The sequence below is a fragment of the Neltuma alba genome, unplaced genomic scaffold (assembly GCF_004799145.2).
Source record: "Neltuma alba isolate B1F8T4 unplaced genomic scaffold, ASM479914v2 tig00010867_pilon, whole genome shotgun sequence".
Taxonomy (NCBI): Eukaryota; Viridiplantae; Streptophyta; class Magnoliopsida; order Fabales; family Fabaceae; genus Neltuma; species Neltuma alba.
This window is the reverse complement of record NW_021635659.1, coordinates 336,567-360,012: the sequence shown is the minus strand read 5'-3', so window position 1 is coordinate 360,012 and position 23,446 is coordinate 336,567. Positions and strand designations below refer to the sequence as shown.

At 34.9% G+C, this 23,446-nt stretch overlaps 2 protein-coding genes and 2 long non-coding RNA genes across 4 annotated transcripts; 3 read left to right on the top strand and 1 right to left on the bottom strand.

Annotated features, from left to right (window-relative positions):
* Positions 1–3,509: 3,509 nt before the first annotated feature.
* LOC114759588 (uncharacterized) lies at positions 3,510–3,904 on the top strand. The gene is made up of 3 exons (XR_003741930.1): positions 3,510–3,594; positions 3,683–3,764; positions 3,847–3,904. It is a non-coding gene; the product is annotated as an uncharacterized LOC114759588 (long non-coding RNA).
* Positions 3,905–4,955: 1,051 nt separating this feature from the next.
* Positions 4,956–5,452, top strand: LOC114759587 (uncharacterized). The gene is made up of 2 exons (XR_003741929.1): positions 4,956–5,023; positions 5,114–5,452. It is a non-coding gene; the product is annotated as an uncharacterized LOC114759587 (long non-coding RNA).
* Positions 5,453–6,881: 1,429 nt separating this feature from the next.
* Positions 6,882–8,930, bottom strand: LOC114759578 (uncharacterized). Its single transcript, XM_028948780.1, has 2 exons — positions 8,914–8,930; positions 6,882–8,805 (listed from the first exon to the last, which is right to left on the bottom strand). Exons 1-2 carry the CDS (start codon positions 8,928–8,930, stop codon positions 6,882–6,884), a joined length of 1,941 nt encoding a protein of 646 aa, XP_028804613.1.
* Positions 8,931–22,218: 13,288 nt separating this feature from the next.
* Positions 22,219–22,680, top strand: LOC114759577 (uncharacterized mitochondrial protein AtMg00810-like). Its single transcript, XM_028948779.1, has one exon. The coding sequence runs from the start codon at positions 22,219–22,221 to the stop codon at positions 22,678–22,680; it is 462 nt and encodes a 153-aa protein (XP_028804612.1).
* Positions 22,681–23,446: the final 766 nt, after the last annotated feature.

Sequence of the window (23,446 nt, the reverse complement as noted above, 5' to 3'; positions counted from 1 at the left end):
GTAAAGGTACTCTACCATTAATATACATCCAAAAAGGCTATCATGTTATGTGTTCATGATCAAAATATGCTTACATGGCTTGGAAGAGAAAGGTTTAAAACCATATAATACAATACATGGATCATAATTTCCTCAAGCCATGATTACTTATTTTCCCTTCTCCTTGGAAGTAGTGGCACCTAGGATATCATGTTATAGGAGGAATGAGATTTCATAGAAATCCCAGTAGCATTGAACATACAACCATCAGGTCAACATGTATAAGATGTCATGCTACATGCAGTAAAATAACATTGCTAGTCTTTATGCCATGCCATAACCATTTTGTATCCATGTCATCATATCATGGAGCATATAATCATGGGAAAATGACATTGAGGTCCCATGGAGAACAAAATACATCAAATTGGTCCCCTGAAATCTGATAATTTTTTTGAAGTCCCAAAGGGACTTGGATGCAATTTTTAGAATCTTCAAATGACTTATTTGCCCTTACTCATGATTTCCCATTCGAAATTTTTTTGGACGGACCATTCGAAATTGCTGAGACTGAATTTGAAACCTCGACCGAAGAAATCGTCTGGCGCCTTCGTCCTGTCTGAAATCCTTTGTGCTGAGAATCCGGCCACAACCCACCGTGCTGCTTCAAATCTACTCACAACCCACCGGAAATCGTGACCGAAGTCCTTGAAAGCCTGTCGTGGTGGCTCTGTTTTGGCGGAGCGAAGTAAAGTGAAGCGGAGCGAAGTCCCGGTTTTGGAAGTGAAGCGGAGCAAAGTGAAGTGGAGGCCGTCCTGGTGTTTGAAGTGAAGTGCTGGCGTCTCCTTGTAGTGAAGACCGAAACCGAGGTTGGAATCATCCTCGTTGTTGGAGGTCGGAATCATTGTAGTGAAGACCGAAACTGAAGTCTGAAAGCATCGTCGGAGGTTGGAATCATTGATGTTAAATTTTTTTATTTTTTTCAATATCCAAATGTTTAAGGTTTGCTGTTAAATTTTCCCCAGAGTAGTGATATTGGAAAGTCTAAATTTAATGGCCATCACTCGTCTTATTTTTCCATGCTAAGCGATATTTTATTTTTTGTATCTAGAAAGAAGTTGTATATGGATTGACAGAGATTTTGAGGGAAGAAATAAAAAATGCACGCTTAGTCGCAAATCTGGGTTGTTATCCAACATCCATTCAACTTCCTCTTGTCCCACTGATAAAGGTTAGCATTCTTATTGTGCGTTATAGTCCATATTGTGTGCTAGGTTGTCATTTAGTTTGTCAGTATATTTGTTTTGTGGTGTCTCTCTAAGTCAGCAATTAGGTAGATAAGTGATCTTTTCTTGGCTACATTAAGTCAGTAATTAGAGATGCGTGTGATTGAGATATTAAAATTAATCACACAGTTAAGCTGTGTTCCTAAGGTTTATTACTTATTTATTATCCATTTGTCTATGCACTATTGTTTGAATTTGATGGGCTGGGCCCTGGGGTGTTAGTCAAGCTTAGGCATTATGCACTAATCAAGTGGATTTCTTGTTGGCTTGTTGAAAGGATTTAGAAAGAAAAGGTAAAGTAGATATTTACAAATATGTGCATTACTTGCCATAAACTGGTGTCTATGGATTATGGACTGAGAAGTTATTCACAGTAAAAGATTAAGTCTTGCTTTTTTTCTTTATTTCGTAGTGCTTTTAAATCAATTTTCTTTTCTATATCTAGGAAGCTCTGCATCTCTGCAAAAGTTTACTAGGAATTCAAAAATAATTGAAGTTCAATGCATTGGTCTTGTTTTGCAGGTTAAGAAGATGAGGAAGGATGGAACCAACAAAAGTGCACAACAAAGAAGCTGTAATTTTTCTGGGTATGCCTTATTCACAGAGGAATTCCATAGGAAAGGCTCAAGGAAATACAAATCACTTGAATCTAGGAATGAACATGTGAGAAATGCTTGGGACAAATTATCTAAACAGCAAAAAGAGGAGTATTGTAAAAGAGCTAAGGAACAAAGAGCTCCCACAAAGTCCAAGAAGTATATAGTTCCTTTCTACACTAGATGTGCACCAAAACAATTTATGCAAGTTTGCAAGATAATCAAAGAAAGGAAGGATCTAATGGACGGGCTGAAGAAGATAGGTTTTGACAAGTTGGTGGAAGTATGTTGCCACACAATTCAAAGAGAATTGTGTGGAGAGTTTATGTCTGCATTGGATCTTGCATCAAAAAACATTTCAATAAGAGGGAAGAGAAGGGAAATGAGGACAAAAGATGTGCATGAATTTTTGGGGCTACCATTTGATGGAGAAGAGATTAAAGTAGTTGTGAATAATGAAGATGAAGTGTTCAAGCAGTGGAGGAGTGTGTATGGCAATATTCCATACAAGAAGATAGCATCATTGTTGAGTGAGGAGAACCAAGATGAAAATTTTGAGGTGCTGTTTGTCATGTATGCATTGGGAACATTGTTATGTCCTAATGCAAGTATTTGTGTCGGTGATTATTTGTTGAAGGTAATACTATCAACAAAGGATAGATTGGATAAGTTTGATTGGTCCTCTTATGTGTTGCATGAACTATATAAGGGGATTGGAGTGTACAAGAAACAATTGGAAAAAGGCAAGTTGACTGAGAAGAAGAAGAATGTGCCAGGTTGTCTATACTTCCTAATGGTAAGTGCTACAATAATTTGTATATTTCTGTTGTCATTTAATGGTCTGAATGTTGTCAATGGTTGCTGTTAACTTATCATTCATGTCACATGCAGTTATATTGTCTACAAAATTTTCCATTGGGAGAAACAAAAGCTGCACATGTAAAGGATGCTGTTGCATATTGGGATGAAAAGAAAGTGCAGCAAAGAGTTAAGGAGGAGAAGGAAAGCAATCGAGGACTCTTGCATTCGGCAAAGCAATCCACCAAATTTGATCCTGCAAATTTAACTCACCCGGTATGTGGACTTGTGGGCTTAATGATTAATTTTTTGTTTTTCTACTATTGCTTACTGTTCTGAATTTTATTTGTATAGGAGATCAAAAAGACATATACTCGATTAGTGTCTATGCTGGGGGAGGAAATGATGGCCCTTCAGTCAAGACTAATGGAGGGTAGTGGCAATGTAAGTGAAGAGGACAAAGATGAGGAAGAAGAATCTGAAGCAAAAGAGGAAAAAGTTGAGAAAGGAAGTGATTCAGAGGATGAGGAAGAAGATGACAGAAATGAAGAAGAAGGATCTGAATCATAAGATGATAGAAATGAAGAAGAAGAGCAAGAAGCTCAATCAGAAAAGGAGATGGGTGGACAAGAATCACATGACAAGGAAAAAGAAGAGGATGAAGAGGAAAAAGAGAAGGGAAATGAGGACAAAGAAGATGAAGAAGAAAATAAAAGAGAAGAAGAAGATGAAGAGGACAAAGAAGTGGATGAGGCCACCCAAGGGGAAGGGAGCGAACATGTGAGGAAATCTACAAGGGTGATAAGGAAGGGGAAAGCTCTTAGGTCTCCATTTCTGGAATTTAAAAGCAAGGCTGGGAAAAAGAGAACAATTGATGACAGGCAAGCTTTATTTGACATGTGTACAGCAAGGTGTAACCAAGAGGAGCAAGAGCAGTAAGTATTATGTTTTGGTGACCAATTTTGTATTATGTTACAGAATTTACTGAATTTACTAACTTCATAATTGTTTCATTTGTGTTAGATACTTTGTATCGATGTATGGATACTTCCTAACCCGTGGTGAGTTGCAATGTCTCCAACGTAGAAGATGGATAAACGACAGGGTGAGTCACACGTACGTAGTTAATATTAGAATGAGTTATTGCATGCTAAGTAGTTGTAATTTGTTTGTATTTGCAATTTCAGTTTATGACTATGGTGGCGAAGACATTCGTTGGAGATCAAAAGGAAAAAGATGGGCGAGTCAACCGTCATATATTTTCTGCAGATTTCATGCAGAAAATGGTGGCGAATTCTTTAAGGTGGAAATGGGAGGACCATGAAAGAGAAATATTATCTGAATATATTGGATACAATATCGGGGATTGCGATTTCATTTTTGGTCCTACTCTATTTGAAGATCATTGGTTTTGTTATGATTTTGAGACAAAGACCATGACCTTCCACGCCCTTGACTCGTTGGTTGATAGCATCACATTCATGAGATTACAAGCCGAGGAAGAAGAAGCAAAGAAGAAGGGGGGTGAGCAACAACATGACGCAAAGAAGAAGGAAAAAAGGACAAGTAAAAGGCAGTTCGACCCCAAACAGTTCATGGCAACACAAACTGTTAGTTATTTACAGCTTTTACACTTGTCAATGACTATTATAATTGTTAGTAGCAGTCTGCATAGTTCTCATTACATGCTCTGGTAGTTGTCACTGGATGCTGTACTAGTTGTCACCGGATGATCTGTTACTTATCACTGGATGCCATGCTAGTTGTCACTGTATGCTCTGTCCCTTGTCACTATATGCTGTCGTAGTTGTCACTGGATGCTGTGCTAGTTGTCATTGCATGCTCTGGTAGTTGTCACTGGATGTTGTGCTCGGTGTCACTGGATGATTTGTTACTTGTCACTGGATGATATATTAGTTGTTAGTTGTCACTTAATGATCTGTTACTTGTCACTGGATGATATATTAGTTGCCACTGGATGCCCTGTTAGTTGTCACCAGATGCTCTGTTAGTTGTCACTGGATGCTCTGTCCCTTGTCACTACATGCTATGCTAGTTGTCACGGGATGCTCTGTTAGTTGTCACTAGATGCTGTGGTAGTTGTCATTGCATGCTGTGGTAGTTGTCACTGGATGCTTTGTTAGTTGTCACTGGATGCTCTATCCCTTGTCACTACATGCTCTGTGAGTTGTCACTGGATGTTCTGTCCCTTGTCACTGGATGTTCATTATGTGCGTGTGTTTTTTTTTTACAGATGAACTGTTTCCATTCGATGCTACGTGTTGTTAAGCCAAAATTGTTTGTCAATGAGGACAAAATTGACAACGAAGTGAAATGGGCTAAAGTCTATGTGCAGAATGATACGTAAGTGTAGATGTTTTGTTCGATTGTGTTATGTTGTTTTTGTTCACAATAACAATTGCAAGGTGCTAACATATTCAATTTGCTTGGTAGTGATTCATGTGGAGTTCATGTTATCTCTTGGCTACAAGAGTGGGATGGCACCGTTCGGGATGATGCAGGATATACAATGCCACGATACTCTAATGATGAGCTACAAGATTTGAAGGTTGGCTGTTTGTGGTGGTTGGTAACCCATCCAAGTAATGAACATGGGAGTGAAGTGATGTCGATGCTATCGGACTACAATAAGACCAAGAAGAGGAGATAGAGTAGTCTATGAATTTTTTGTTCTCTTAGCCCATGATATGTGTTGTTAAGATGATTAGCAAATAGGTCATTTTGTAACAAACTGATCAGGTTATGTTTATAATATTATTACCTTTGTCATCACATTGTAATACTAATTTGTTAGGGTTTTATTACATTTTTAATTATATTTCTATTTTATATGTGCAGAGATATTATGGTTGGTTATTAAATTAACAACGTCAGTTATCCAAAATAACAACTAATATAACAGGAGTTAATGACAAGTGATATGAGAATTTCAAAACAAGTCACAGTGCTCCATTGACAAGTCACAGTGCCCCATTGACAGGTCATGGTGCCCTATTGACAAGTCATAGTGTAACTATTGACAAGTCGCGGTACTCCATTGACAAGTCACAATGCTCTCTTGACAGCGACCATTGACAAGGGACAGTGTTCACACAAACAAGTCACAGTGCTCCATTGACAAGTCACAGTGCCCATTGATAGGTCATGGTGCCCTATTGACAAGTCATAGTGCAACCATTGACAAGTCACGGTACTCCATTGACAAGTCACAATGCTCTCTTGACAGCGACCATTAACAAGGGACAGTGTTCACACAAACAAGTCACAGTGCTCCATTGACAAGTCACAGTGCCCCATTGACAAGTCATGGTGCCCTATTGACAAGTCATAGTGCAACCATTGACAAGTCACGGTACTCCATTGACAAGTCACAATGCTCTCTTGACAGCGACCATTGACAAGGGACAGTGTTCACACAAACAAGTCGCAGTGCTCCATTGACAAGTCACAGTGCCCCATTGACAGGTCATAGTGCAACCATTGACAAGGGACAGTGAAGCCATTAACAAGTCACAGTGCTTTATTGACAAGTCACAAGCTCCATTGACAAGTCATAGTGCAACCATTGACAAGGGACAGTGAAGCCATTAACAAGTCACAGTGCTTTATTGACAAGTCACAGAGCTCCATTGATAAGTTACCGAATAAACCATTGACAAGGGACAGTTTGTCATTGACAAGCAACAGTGCTCCATTGACATGTCACAGTGTTGTCACAGAGCCACCACTGACAGGGGACAAGGGAGAGGTAAGTTTTTGACACTTCATTAATAATGATTATATATGACCATACAACCAAAATATAATATGACAAAGTGATTGTAAATATCATTTCATGGTAAAAAAGGTTATGTTACTTGAATTCATGTTGTTGACAACTTACATCAGCAAATTCATTGACAAGTCGTAGTGCAATGATTGACAAGTCATTACAGGTCTAGTGACAACTTAGGGTGCAGGTAATGACAACTAAAATGACAGTACAATGTAACATGCCAATTCATAGCCAACTTTCATTTACACCTTCATATACATGAAACTACACCTATTTCACAACCCATCCCAAAAAAAACATAGGGGTTGCATGTCATAATGAAACTAACCAGTGGTGTGTATCCATTTACAAAAATTTCCTTCACACCCATTTACAAAATATTCTCTTCACATCCATATACAAAAAATAGCTGACTTCAATATGTTCTCAGCTGGGATTTGGGTTCTTGCATGTCTTGGCAGTGTGTCCAGGCTCTTTGCATCTTCCACAATGATAAACCTTCTTATTTTGGAACTGAGATTCTATCCTATTAATCCTTGGCCTTCCTGGAGGCCTTTTGGTTATCGGTGAATGCAAGAATGTTTGGGTCAGCATATGACTCACAGTAGGTGTATCAGGCTGTGGGCAATCATGTGTTGCAATTGGCCTCATGCTATTTGCATATATTTTCTCTTGTGTGGACAATTTGTAACAATCATCTACATAATCATACACACTATGGTGAACTAGTTTGATTACTGCACAAGCATGTGGACAAGGTATTCCACTCATTTGCCATGCCAAACATGTGCATCTGTGAGAAATCAGATCAACAGCAACATAGATGATGCGTCCCTCATGTATTGTCTGCACCGAAATATGATCATCACCATAATATGTTGCCTCCATATACGCACCTCTTGCTATTTGTTCCGACAACTTTGATTCAATATTGGGTCCTACACCATTTTTCCAGCTTTTCATCCCCATTTTGTTAGCAACCATCTTCTTGGCCAACTTCTCTTGATGCTCTTGTATCAAAACCGGCAAGGCGTGCTTCCTTTCTTTCAACATCCATGCATTAAAAGACTCAGCAAGATTATTGGTGATGTTATCCCATCTCTTAAAAGGAAATTTACTTTGCGCCCATCTATCCACATCCCCATGAGATTCAACCCATTGTGCCAATTGAGGACAAAACAATCTTAAATTTCCTATTGCAACATTAAACTCATTATCATGCCTTGCATATACAATTCCATCAAGTAAATTAAGTGCATTCTCCTTGTTATTTTCTGAGGTCCGTCTCACACCTCTATTGATTTTCACATACTGCGCACTATAATTTTCTTTCACATGTCGATAGCAAAAAGCATGTCTATCACCATCAAATACTGTCTTGACAGCACCGATAATAGCATTACTCCGATCTGAGACAATTGTCACTTGTGCTGATCTGGTTATCTCTTTCAGATTCTGTAGATACCAAGTCCATTCATCATTTATTTCCCCGCTAACAATACCATATGCTAAAGGAAACAACTCATTGTCTGCATCAAATGCACAAGCTGATAATAAAGTTCCTTTGTAAGGACCACTCAAATGACATCCATCTATATAAATAATTGGTCTGCAACCTTCCACAAAGCCTTTAATTGAGCATCCATATGCAATGAATAGCCTCTCAAATCGGTTGCTATCTGAGCCTTCCCATCTTGCAACTGTGTCAGGATCAGTTTCCATGAGTCTCTCACACATCCAAGGGATTACCTTATAAGAATCTTCTACTCGACCATGTAATTCCATTAGTGCTCTCTTCCTAACCCTATATGCTTGAGTATAGTTCAATTGCACTCTATATTCTTTATACAAGTCCTTTCTGATTTCATTAGGACTCTTGTCAACATTGCACCTCAAGTCATCAATCACAATTGAAGCAGCTAAATTTGACCTTCCTGAGTGAGGTACAATTAAGTTGTCCTGTGCATGATGAATGTGTTCACTTTTGTACGTTCTGATAGTTAAAAACTCAGTATCTTGATGTGCTCCCATTGAATATGCACCCATATACCATGGACAACCATCAACCTTGCACTTCACAATGATCTTTTGCTGATTATTCTTAATGAAAACGTACGAAAACTTCTGGCATAAGCTGTACTTGTATAATGTTTTTCGGAGAGTAGTGGCATTTGGAAATATTTGTCCTTCTCCAATAATCAAATCCTTCCATTTTGTGGAATTCATTTGTGGTGTAGGTGTTGGGATCATTTCAACAGCACAAGGAATTGATTGTGGCTCTCCAATCACATCAAATAAGGTAGGTGGAGACATAGACAATTCATTGACACCTCCAAATGATTGATCAATCCTGCAAAAAATGACAAGTCAGGGTGCATGTATTGACAAGTTGGTAGCAATACAGTAACAACTGACATACTAAGAAATCACAATAACAGTTTTCTTAAACTATACTTACACATCTTGCTCCTCCATTGTATTATCTCTTGTTGCTTCTATGTGGTCCTCATTTTCATTTTCTTCGACATACACATGACCACTTTCTTCATTGAACTTTATCAAATGTTCCACCCCATCATCATCTACCAACTCCACAAAAGTTTTTTTATCAAACACAACAGAGAATTTCAGAAGAAATGAGTTGCTTTCTTTTCCAGCAATTGATGATATAATTTCTTTCAATTCTTCATAACTTGTGCCCTCCTTTACATTGGTTGTTCTTACACTACCTCCCACATATCTCATATTATCTTCTCCATCATTTATAAACTTTCCCCCTATGTGAACAAAGCAAAATAGATGTTTTCCAGACGTAGTCGCCATCAGTAACTTAAACCTGCATCAACCAGCACGCAACTGTCATTGACAACTTAAGGAGCTACATTGACAAGTGTAGTGGCACACATTGACAACAATCGCGGCCTGATTGACAACACAATCCCATTTCGTGCTAAGGGTTTCTACCCTCACTAACCTTCATCTTTTTCTTCCTTTGCCACTAAACTAACGTCAGAACAGAGGAAAACCACCCAAAAACAGAGCACCCATTATCATTCTATACACCCAACTTAAATCACAACACACACCAACCAAAAACACAGCTTTTCTATTGATTAACTTATGAATCCCATCTCCAAAACCACCCACAAGCAACCCAAAAACACAAAAACGATTTTTTGATTTCCCATTTCCAAACAAAAGCACAATCTGTCAAGAAAGGTAGGAGAGAAGAGGAAAGAAAGTTTCACACCTGAAAGTTTGTGGAGATTCACATGGAAGCTCTTTGGAATTCACTAATGGTAATGGAGAGGATATTTCATCATCAATGGCTCCTTCCCTCTTTCCCAATGTCTTCTTTCTCAAGCATATTGCGCGGGAACTCTCACCCAAATGAAATTCTGCTTCTTCGTTTCTGATGGCTTAGGGCAGGGCAAGAGAGTAATTTACAGATTCTGAAAATTGCATCTAAGTCCCTTTGGGACTTTAGAAAAATTATGACATTTCAGGGGACCTTTTTGCTGTATTTTGGCTTTTGTGGGACCTCAATGTCATTCTCCCTATAATCATTCTAGTCAAAATTAAATCATGCAAGAGCCAAGGTATACATTGCAAGGAGTTCACATCATCTGTACATAAACATTCTCATGGCACATAAACACACATAACAGAAACACCAAATGCAGGTTAACAAAACAATTGCAAGTTCACGCTACCTCAGTTCCACGCTTAATGTTTCCTCCCTGTTTTCCCTGCTTGAGGTTCTCCTAGGTTTCCAGAAAATTGCCTATCAACCATACAATAAGGGTATGGTAAATTCCATATCCAGTATACAATTCTTTCCCAATATAATACTACCCTTATGCCTTTTAATTTACAACTTCTGTATACCTTTCCTAATCCTTTGACTTTGGTTTGACCAAGCCTTAATCCTCAGTTAAGGTCTTGGAATTCTTCCTTAATCCATGATTAATCATGCTTTCTTGGTTAATCACTAACCCTTAATCCTTAATCCAATGTTTAATTAAGGTCCTCAAATCACATAGTCATTAGTACAACATAATCCTCTAAGATTAAGTCACTAATCCCTTATGGATTAACCATTAATCATTCTCTAATTAACATGATTAACCCTTAATCATTCCTTAATCAACATGATTAATCTTAATTAATCATCCTTCAATTAGCATAACTAATCACTAATTACTAATTAATCAAGGTAGCTAACCTTAATTACTTACTAATCTCTAATCAAATAACATGATTAATCTTAGCTATCACTAAACCATAATTAATCAAGGCAATTAATCATAATCTTCCTCAAATAAATAATTTACTAAAAATAATTAACACTTAGGGAGGTAAACATACCTTAATTAGCTCTTAATCGGCGATTAGAGGTGTCTAACTTTGCTTTCTCCCTTTCTCTCTCTTCTTTCTTCCTTTCTCTCTCCTAGAACTCAAGAACACAACATTCCCTCACCAAGCAACCTCTTTAGCCGAAATATTCATGAGAAGGGGGTATTTATAGGCTTTGATTTTTCAAAATTCCAAGAATGCCCTTCGGGAAAAAGATGCGATCTCGGCCGTCCATTTTTTTTCACTTTACACATGGACAAATCCTAGAGCACACACCACAAGAAATTGACACATGGATGGACACCTATTCATCATGTGATTTTCATGTGGTAATACAATATTATTTTAATGTTTTGTCTCTTATTTCCCTTTATGCCCTTGAACAATTTGAAAATTTTCAACTTTGTCCTCCCCCTTATTTTTGGCCAAAATATTACTCTAAATATTGGGAGAAAAATGACTCATCCAATATTCAGTGCAATCCACTGATTATTTGTGTATTTTTGGTCCAATTTTCCAACAATCCTGTCCAATTTACTATCACAAAATTTTGATTTCAACACCTCCTTAAATTCCCCTGATTCCAAGGGTATTCCATGATTTTTCTCAAGTTTTACCTCCCTCTATAATTTTCTAAATTTTATTCTGTCAAAAATCAATATATCGATAAATATTCTTTAAGCTAACCTCTGTACTTCCAAAGGTGGGAAGTAATTTTATAAATTAGGATAATATGTCACATAATTTATTCCTATTTTTCCTTGAATTTTTGAGGCCTCTATATATTTTAAATAATGGAAATTGGCTAATTTTCCTTAATTAGCCAAAAATTCCAATAATTACAAATAATTCCCTGATAAATTATTTTTAATCCTATATTCACCTTTTAAGTCTCAAACATTATTTTGTACCCTCCTTTCTATTTTTCATGATTTTTTGGAATTTTCAGGAATTTCAGACATTATTTCCAATACTGCCCTTTCTTGACCGATCTTTTCAAAAATGACCGTTATGTCCCTATCCTGATTTTTCCTCATAGCCTGGATCCTCTACCAGTCTACTATACTACTTGACCTTAGTCAGTCTCAAATCATTCATCAGTTATGATAAAATTATCAGGGTGTGACAAATGGAACCTTAAAAATATTTTCATGGCAAAAAAGCTTATTTTGGGGAAGAAATTAAAGGAAATAATTATTAGAATTATTCAATGCCTAAGAAAATTTGGGGAAACATTATAAAATAGGTTAAATTATACATTAATCCCTTAACTTTATACAGGATTTCAATTTGGTCTCTTAATTTTAAAATGCATACTTTTAGTCATCTAATCTAAAATTGTTAACAAAAAATGATGACATTAAAATTTTAAATATTGATAAAATATTCTCAAATACCAACATATTAAGTTTAATTTTTAAAAAAATATGATTGTTATAAAAAAAAAAAAAGCATAATCTAAACCTAATGATTTTAGGTTTAAAGGACCAAATATACTTTTTAAAGTCAACGGATTAGATTGAAATTTTCTATAAGGTTAAAGAACCAAATGTATACTTTAACTTTGTGAAATATTATTATTTTGAGATTTTATAACTTTTTGGGTAAATGTATAATTTTACCATTGGTCTTATTTTTCATATGCACACAATGCCCTAATTTTTTTGTGCAATTTTATCCATCATCTTTTCATTTTAGCTCAATCTTACCCATTACTAAACGTATACATAAGCACATGATTTCACAAAAAAACCAAAAGGTCACAGGTGAAATTATATCACTAAAACAATCGGGGTGTTGGGTACATCTAAATTTTATGAAAAGGTTTAATTCTCTAAATGTGGCTTAAATTATTTTCTGGCTAATTTTTGGAGATAAGGGTTTTTTTTCCAAAAATTTAAGGAAAAATAGTTAGAGAATAATTTTTGAGTTGAAATTTTTAGGATAAATATTTTACAAGTTAAAGAAGATAGTTGATAAATATAATTATTATAAAGTATCCAAGATTAATTTATGGAAATTATTTAGGAAGTTTGGAGCATGATCCATTAGAGCCAAAAAGGAAGAGCATCAGATTCATTAATTTAGACCCACAAAATGGAAAAGATAATGGCTTGAGAGATGATTAAGTGTCAATGTGGCACTTAACGAAATAAGTTAATGTTTTGTACCCTCCTTAAGCACAGCTATGTCCTTCTTCTCCCTATTTGTATTCAGCAGCTGTAACTAGAGTAAGAAAGGGAGAGGAGCCGAGAATGACAACGAAGGAAAGAAGGAGAAAGAAAGAAAAGAAGAGCAAGTGACTCTGTACATGCAAGGTCACCTCTAGGCTAAGGATTCGCTGATTGCTATCAAAACAAAGGAGAAAGCAAAACTAAAGAAGTTCAAGCAAGAGGGGATAACTTGGAAGAAGAAACAAAAGGTAGTGAAACTTATTGATTCTTATATAGTTTGTGCTTGGTTGCTTGTATGCTTACTTGCCATGTATGCCGTAATTAGGCTCTGAAAATGTAATACATATCCTTGCTTAAGTTTATGCCCCTTGGACATATGTATTTACTTGTAAGCTGTTGTTTATAATTATATTGGTTATTTATATGTTTAGCTAATTGTCATTGCATATTATACATTGAGTTGATGTTTTGCTATTGAAATTCTACCAAATCTCAGTCCAAGCTTCTCTCTGCCATGTATCAACAATAGGAGTGAGTTCCTCAAAAGGAAAGACAAGCTTATAGAGGAGATATATAGGTGAAAATTGTAACATCCTAAAATTTAATCACAAGATTTATAATTAAATGAGCTTTAATTAGTCAGAAACATTGAGGTATTAAGTAGTTAAAGGTGGACACTTAAGGCTTAGAAATGCTAAGATTAATGATTGGAGGTCATATATTTAGATCTTTTAAATAGTCTTGGAAACTAAGCATTTTTAAAGGACAAATTATCTTTTTTTGTTTTAGTCATTCTTGTTACATTGGAAAATATATATCTTATGCTTTTCAAAGAATCCTAATTTGTAATTTTTGAAAGCGAAATTAGTTATGAATTTAAAATTAATTTTTTCTTACTATGTGACATTGTGAATTCACTATCATGAATGCCATAGCGAACAAAAGGGCACTTTTTTAGTGCCATAGTTGTTAGTTTACTATGAGGAATGATAACTATGAATGGGTCGATTTCTAGGTTATAAAATTAGTTCGAAACATGATTTTCAGAATTTTTAGGGTAGATGAGCATTTAGCCTTTGCTAGAGCTTGTGGATTTTAGCCCTTTATAATATGTTTGAACTTCCAAATATCAAAGTAAGTATTCTTAACCTCATTTCTACTCTTTCTTCTTAGATTTCTCAAACTTGAGATAGTTAAAATGTAAGGTTTATGATAATTTTTGAATAGGCTAAGGTTTTCACTGAATTTTTAGAGTTTAAATGACTTACATGGAATAGATTGGGTGTTTAATTGGTTTAGCTTTGTTAGATTTAGTGTTTTGTGAAATTTTGATCTAGGGTTAGTTAATTTTTTGAAGTTTTTGGAGGTTGATGATAATGTAATGGTTTAAATGGAGGTTTAAGGATTGGGTTATTCTATTATCAGCTAGATTTGATGTTGAATCAGCTTAGATTATTGTCTAAGCTTGATTTATGAAAATGGGTATTTTAAGGCTTGGAACCTAAATGTGAAATGGGGGATTTTTATTAAATTGAGTAATTTAAAATGAATGGATGATTTACATGAGTCAATTGAGTTATGGGGACTCTAAGTTTAGTGTTATAATGTTTGGATGGTGATTATGATAAGAGTTGGGCTCTAGAGAAACATTGAGTCTTTATGTTTGTTGTAAACTACTCTATTAGTTACAAATAATATATGGTTACTTGCTATTGTTGTAGATTGATTATTAGCCTGTTGGTTTGAACACATGGCTTGGTATGATTATGGTACTATATAACTTTGATGATAGGTAACCACTTTAATTTTCACTTGTTATGCATGCTTATATATTGTTTGTGAGTGATTTTTTAAATTATATGAAACTATGAAATGCTATTAAACTATGATTTGAGCCATGTGACTATATTATTGTTGAAATTATCTTAAGATATATGATGTGATCAAGATATGGTTATGAAATTGTTATTAATGAAATTTGTCTTGTGGGAGTTATTTTATTGAAAAATGATTAGTGTGATGGTTTTATGGATTTATGTTGATGATTAAACATTGGAAAAATTAATCTTTTAACTCGGTTGTGACTTAATCCCTTAAGTTTAACTCATTATGACTAAGTCCTTGAAATTTCTAAAATTGAGTAGTCACACATTGAAAACTCGTTCATGTGACAAAAATAATAAAATTGGATAATAGGAGCTGAAATGGCATCTAGTAAGGTCCATGTTAGATTCAAAAGGACAAAAAGAAAGAAACCAAAGGAGGAGAGATGTTGAGGCTTGTGTTACTTGATCCATCTTGCTTCAATCAATAATTCAAGAATATCTTGTGGGGGGTGACGATTTGATGACAATTCCTCAAGTTTAAAGCCCATGGTTTCATGAACAAAGTTTAAGATTTTCCATTCATGGTTGCATAGTGTGTGATTATTTAGGAACCAAAGCAATATGCAAACTTATGATAGAAGTTTCTTCATCAACTTTATTCAGATTCAAAGAAATAGGAACATCAGAGGTGGTTGAAATCTACATATATTTCATTTTGGACATGAGGTGATTTATTGCTAGCAAGAGGAAGGAAGCTAAGTGGTTGAGGGTAAGAGAGAGGAAGTGTTTGAGTTTTGGAAGAATGAAAGGGGTAGGGAATTTGCAAAATAAATAATAATAATAATAAAGCTTAAGGAGTGATATTTTAGGGTCCTTTTCAGTGAAATGTGCTTATCTATTGGATTGCTTAATCATCACACCTGGTGCTCATCCTCAGCTCACCTCTAGTCTTATGATCTTGTTTTCGTGGTTTATTTTCCCCATCTTTCTCCTTTGAACATGAATATGATGTGAAACTTATTAATCACATATCAGCTCCTATTATTAAAGTTAACTTCATTATTTTGCCACATGGACGATTTGAAAGGGGTGACTCAGTTTTAGAAATTTTAAGGACTGAATATAACAAGTTAAAAATATAGGGACTGATTCATAATGAGTCAAATTTAAGAGATTGAGTCACAACTAAGTTAAAAGCACAAAGATTAAAAGATTAATTTTTTCTCAAATATGTTATAAACCTCACAAATACTATACCAGAGGGGAAGGTTAATGTTGATTGATGGGAGGTATATCACAGAAGAAATAAGGGGTGAATCTTATACATTAAAGAGAAAATAAGGTGGTGGGCCACCAGTGTACAATGGTTGGTTCTTTGGCCTTTTTGTGTATTATAGGACAATGACAGTCCACTAGTTGATTAGCAGAAAAATCCATAGTCCGATCTTGTGCTATGTGAATTTTGGTGGGTCTATGTCACTTGATTGGTGAACTTGTTGTGTTAAGCCTCCTATTTGTTGTGTGATGAATTTTTTGTATTGCCACATATGGATCATTTTGCATACTTTGATTTAGTTAAGATTGATTATATTAACTACATACTTTTGACAAATTGTTACTGGATTACATACTGGTAAAAGGCTTAAGGCCTCTAGGTGCTTGCATGTGTTATTTACAATGACTTTTGAAACTATTTGAATGTTGTTAGTTTGGAAAATGATGAAATAGTTTTATTTAGAAAATGTATTATGCGCATATGGTTAAATGAGATGTTCTAGATTTCAAAATGTCTAAGGCTTGGTTATGGTGAAATATCTTTTAATTATGGTTTACATGTAATATGTAACATCCTATTTTTGAGACTTAAATAGTAGTTGTGATTTAAAATATATAAAATATATATTGATTTTTAAGAGATCGTATGTGTTAACATATTTCACATTGATGAAGTACCCAAAAAAAAAAACAAAGAATCAAATGAAATCTTAAAAGTTTTTCAAATATTGTTAATAATTTTAAAATTTATGTTATACTCAAAAGGATTCTTGATAATAATAATAATAACATAAGATATTAGAAAAATATGTTTAGATTTTAAAAATTTTATAAGTAAACAAAAACCCAGTTCTGTGGGGACTTTGTTTATATATTCTTCCTTAGTTGTAAGTATCTCATCTTCTCCTATCACTTTTTTCTCTTGTCTCCTTTAATAAGCCCAATTTCTTCTTTTCTTGTCTTTCTTCTCTCTCCCTTTATCCTCTTCTTTTACACATATGTGTTGCTTTTCCGCCCTTGTCAAGACTATGCACATGATATAAATATATATATAGGTTTATATGTGTGTGTGTGCGTGCGCGCGTGCAAATTAATGTAGAGGTGGAATAGTGTGATTAATTATATAGGTATAAATTATAAGGCTTTGCTCTGGACGAGCATTAGACAATATTTTGTAAGGCCTCATCCCTTAAAAACGTGGGACAATATCTTGCAATATCTCGTTCCATGGGAACATAGGACAATAATTTATAGAGCTCAATTCCATAAGAATGTGGGACAATTATACATTTAAAGAGGGGAGCCAGAGTCTAGCTTGGGTTGCTTGTGTTTCACTTGGTTTGTGTGTATATATATAATTTATTTGTATATATACATAATTTGGTCATGTTCGTATATATATAAAATTTAATTGGTTCATATACATGTGGTAGGATTGTGTTATTAAGATGTTAAATGCTTATTCCAATTCTTTCACAGCTTTTCAGGTGAAGAATCATGTTAAGGAGCAGAAGAACGCATATGAGAAGTGAGAGTTATATTTTACTATTTTCCATAACCTTAAGACGTTAATGGATGTTTATCATTGATGAGTTATAGAGACTATGCTTAATTTGCATCATTACTTATAATTACTTTTTGAGTTTTTAGTATTGAATTTAGACATGGACACTTATGCATGAGTTATAATATTTTAAGTTCATTTTTACACTTAAATGATATGAATGAAAGAGGCACAACCTTAGATGTGGCATTAGTCGTTGAATCAAGCTCTATATGATTAAGGGTAGTGAAAATAATGTGCTAAGTATATAGTTAGCATAAGAGCTATTACACAATTGCTTTGCAAAGTTTTTTTTTTTTAACCATGATAGATATTTTTAATGATTGATTTAACTATTTTCTATTATGATTGACCATTCTTATGATTCAAGTTTCTTTTATAATCATGGTAGCATTTTTAAATATTTCACCAAGTTTCTTTTTTACAATGATGGGTATTATTAAATTGTGGTTAAAAAGGTTAGCAACTGGTTTAGGAAAACCGCATTTACAATTTAGTATTAGATTCTAAGATTCTATGTGATTTGTATTGCATTATATATATGTATTGGCAATTTATAAGGTTCACTCATATCCTTCCCTATTAGCTATAGTTTTTTTTTAAAAAAAATTTATGTTGTTGTGTTTACTTTTTATTAGGGGGGGGGTTGCATTTTTAGGTAGATAGAGATGGTGCAATCTAAACAGGTTGGTCCCACCAAAAATAAGACATCGTCCCTACTTGAAGAACATCAATAGCAAAGTAAAGAGGCTCTTTTTAGCAAAATAAGAGAAATATTGATTGTCGTGATAGATGAACAGATAAGAAACTTTAAAGAAAACAAGGCTAGGAAGGAAGAAGAGGATGTAAACTACAATAATATATGCCCCAATGAAAATAGGCATGAGGACATGAGTGTCAAAAATTAAGGGAGGTTAACTAGTTGTGATGGTATGAGTACCAAAGAGACTCCATGAAAAAAATGCTTAGGGACTATTTTCCACTCATGTTAGACTTACTGAAGGAGTTGATGAAAGATTCAACAGGAGCTTAGGAATCTTGTGGAGGAGCAAGAATATTAGTCAAAAAGAATTTGCACAGTAGGGTTACTTTTAGAGGAAGTAGCTTGAGAAGAGACATGTTGGGGAAAGCTAAAACCCCAATCGCTATTCTTCTATGTTTGCACCAAATGTCAATGGACTGTGCCAAAAATGTAGAAATGTGCATTCAAGATAATGTTGGTAGTGTTATTGGCATCTCAAGTTGGGATATTTCACCTATAATTACTCAAAGGCTTAGTAGATTCCTCAGAATAGTTGTTCCACTGTTCCAAGACATGTCCTTACAACAACATAAGAAGAGATTACGGCATCCCTTAATTTGATTAGCGGTACATTTGCTTTCCAAAGACATGGTATATCTGTGACAAACTCATTTATTTATACATATTTTTGTGTCTTTTTTATGGGTTTTTGTCACTTCAATTAGTCCATAATGCATTATTTGATTATTAATTGAATTAGTGTTCCTTGCTTTGAATTATTGATTTATATGAGCAAAATTGTCATATTTTAGTTTAATTGTGATTACTTGATTTTTAAGGATAATTTATGCTACCTTATTTTTTTTTGGCAGATTTACAAATTATACTTCAGTCCCAATTTTAAGGGCAATAAAGGACCAAGAGAAATCCAAAAAAGGACCTAATTTAGAGAAAATAAAAAAAGAACCAAAAATAGCAAAACGACCTCATTTTTATAGAGCCCTAATATTTCAAGATGGAATCATCATCTTCTTTATATGCAAACGAGAGACCAAAAAGGAAGAGATGGAAGAATCTCACACACACCTCTATTCCTTTACTCTTGACCAAATCCTCCTCACACCATCACTGACACTACTTTTTCCTCACTCCATCATCGCTCTTTCCTCTCCCCTTTATGTTCTCTAATTCTCCGTCATCTTCTTCTTGTCTTCCATGCTTTTATTGGTTCTCCACTATTCCATTAGTTTTAGCATTATCCTCTACCCTTCTCAGCCTATCCTATCTTCCTCATCAATCCAAACTTTCAATCCATCATTCTTATCATTTTCCTTCACGATTCATTGCTGTCTACCATCTCCCTCAATGTCTTCCACTGTTCGTCATCATCCTTATTGTTTCTTTATCATTACTATTGCCTTCTTCCTCATTCTTCATGGCTGTTTATGGTTGACTGAAGGTGGCTTTGACTTTGATGGCAGTCTATGGCTAGAGCGTTTAATCCTTCAATTCAGCAGCAATGGTGGGAGCTTGGGTCTTCATAGGGGAATTCTAGCTACTTTCTTTCTAGTTGTTATTTAGTGATTTCTAAATCTTAGGATTTGTCTGGAAATTCTGTAATGACATTATGTTTCTATTAGGGGATTCTAGTAGTTGAATCTTTGTAGCAACTAATATTGAGCTTTTATAACTTTAATTCTATATATTTTGTTTAGGGTCAAGACTTTGCATTGGAATTTTAGTGAATATATTGTGATTTTTCAAGGTAGCTTGAATTATTAGATCGTGATATATGTTGCTATCTTTTATTCTATTTTGTGAACCTTTGGCTTATATTTAAACAGTGCTTATTTTAATATCCTTAATCCCATTTTACTATTTTGATGACAGTAAGTTGGGATTTCGAGAAATGATTGTGACAATTTGATGTGGCTTAATTGTTAGATTCAAAGTTTAAAGACAATTTTTGGGTTGTTGTTTTAACTCCTATATCTGTTGAAGTGATGAATGCTTACACTGTTGAGTTAAAGGATTGTTCTTTATCATTTTCTTCTTGTGCGTTTCATCTCAATTCATTCACCGTCATTTTATCTAAATCATTTTCATATAAAAACAACAACAACAAAAAAGTCCTTTAAATTTAATTTAATTCATGGTATTTAGTTGGCAGTTCATCAAATAAAAACTCATTTTTTTAGTTTAGATTACTATGCATTTATTTATGAGGATTTAATTTTGTTTCAGCTTCTTAAAGAGAAATGACCTGAATTGTGCACTATCTTGTATTAATTTGGTTTATTTTTGGAGTAATCCTAAGGTGTTATGCATTTCTTCTTATATGTTGAGTATGACAAAAAGGTTAATTAATATGTGATTGATTTATTTTATTTTCAGCTTAAGGGCATTGATTGGTTGTCAGCTATTCCCTATTGCTCCTAAGATCTTTGGATGTATCTATTGTGTTTAGGATGTACAGCCCTCTATCTCGAAATTAGATCCTAAGTCTATTAAATGTATCTTTTTAGGGTATTCTTGGGCTAAAAAAGGTTATCGATGTTTTTCGCCTAGCCTTAATTAGTATTTAGTTTCTGTAGATATCACCTTTCAGGAGTCTACACCATACTTCTCTCCTTCTTCCACACCTGCTCCACCTGTGGAGGAGGATGATCTTCTAGTGTATTCTTTCATTTCACCATCATTGCTGGCTCAAGCACTCGCTCAAGCACTTGTTCAACTTTTGGCTCGTGTTTACACATGAAGATTAAAGGAGACTACTACCACTGTCCCAGTTTTTGATCCTCCCGTGTCTACTTTGACATTAGATCCTAAGTTGAGCATCACTTACCTTGCTCCTAATCTCAACCTTAACTCTGAGACACCTCCTGTCCCCGATATGGACCCCTCATTTGATTTTCTTATTGCCCTTTGCAAAGGTAAATGTACTTATGCCCACCCTATTTTATCCTTTGTTTCATGCAACCATCTCTCTCCTATTTTCAACTTCTTTATTGCCTTTGTAGACACTATTTCTAAGCCCCAAACTCTTTATAAGGCCTTAGCCCACTCGAGTTGGCGTGCTGCTATGAAAAAGGAGATAGCTACCCTTGATTAGGATGGTACATGGACCTTAGCAGACTTACCTGCCAAAAAATGGCCATTGGATGTAAGTGGGTGTTCACCCATAAAACTAAGGTTGATGAAACACTTGATCGTCTCAAGGCTTGCCTTGTGGCTAAAGGCTATGCCCAAACCCATAGCATTGACTACTCAGAAACTTTCCCCCTATGGCTAAGCTCTCCTATTTGTCTGTTTATTTCTATAGTAGCTACTTATGGTTAGAACCTACATCAGTTGGATATTAAAAATACTTTCTTACATGGTGATCTTCATAAAGAAGTTTATATGGAGCAACCACTAGGTTTTGTTGCTCAGGGGGAGTGTGGAGAAGCATGTCACCTTAAGAAGGCCTTGTATGATTTGAAACAGAGTCCTCATGCATGGTTTGACAAGTTTAGTACTATTGTGCAAAAATTTGGCTTGAACCATGTCAAGTGTGATCATTCTATGTTTTACCAAAGGACAGAGGCTGGCATAATTCTTCTGGTTGTGTATGTAGATGGTATTGTGATTACAGGTAGTAATAGTTTGGGGATCACATCCCTCAATTCCTTTCTTAATTCTCACTTTCAAATGAAGGATCTAGGCCTTTTGAAGTACTTTCTCGGCATTAAAGTCATGAGGAGCAAGAAACCTGACACAGAGGAAATACTTCCTTGATTTGCTAAAGGAAACTGGAAAATTAGGAGCTATACCAACTAGTTTCTCTATGGTTCATAACCTAGTCCTTGATGCTAATAGGAACATACCATTTGAGGATTCCCTCGATGATGAGAAGAGAAAACTTGAGGCTAAGAAGAGCAAATCATTTGAGAGTCCTGAGAGATACAGGAGATTGATTAGCAAGTTGAACTATCTCACTATGACTTGCCCAGATATTACTTATCCAATCAGTGTGCTTAGTCTATTCATGGCATCTCTGACTGTTAGACAGTGGGAAGCCTTGGAGCACGTTTTACATTACTTGAAGGGATATCTAGGTCGTAGTACACTATACAAAAATCATGGTCATACAAACATTAAGTGTTTTTGTGATGCAGATCATGGTAGATCAAAAGCCACGAGACAATCTACTACAAGATACTGTGTCTTTATGGGTGGAAATTTGGTGTCTTATAGAAGCAAGAAGCAAAATATGGTATCTCGATCAAGTGCAAAGGCAGAATACTAAGCTATGGCATAATCCATGTGTGAGGTAGTCTGGATATACTAGTTACTGAAAGAAGTTGGTTTCAAAACCACGTTACCCACAAAAGTGTGGTGTGATGATAAGGTTGCTCTACACATAGCCTCCAACTTTGTGTTTCATGAATGTACAAATCATATTGAGATTGACTATTACTTTGTCTGAGACAAGCTCAAAAAAAACTTTATTCCTACAAGACATATGAGGTCTAGTGATCAATTGGACGACCTGCTTACTAAAGCTCTAAATGGGACTCAGGTTAACTATTTTTGTAACAAGTTGGGCATGATTAACATCTATGCTCCAACTTGAGGGAAAGTGTAAAGATATGAAAAGCTATGTAAATATTATGCAATTAGTATAGCATTTGGTATGATATTATTTTCTCATAATGAGCCATTAATGTATAGGCTCCTCTTTCTTGAATAATACAAGGAATTATTTCACAATTCTCTTTAGAATTAACAAACCTCAATAATACCCATTCTTGTCAAATCCCCAACTTACGCTTATGATTTTCAACCTTCAACATACCCACTTGAGTAAAACTATCAATATTAACATACTAAACTAATCAAATCTCTAAATTAACTCATATAAATATAAACCAAGTGTTAAGCCATAATATGAATAACCTCATTATTAATTCTCATCAATTTCCTAACTCTAGAACCAAGTCCTAACTCAAAATCACATATATAACTCAAAATCTAATAAAACTAAATTGATTAAACCTTTAATCTAGTCCATA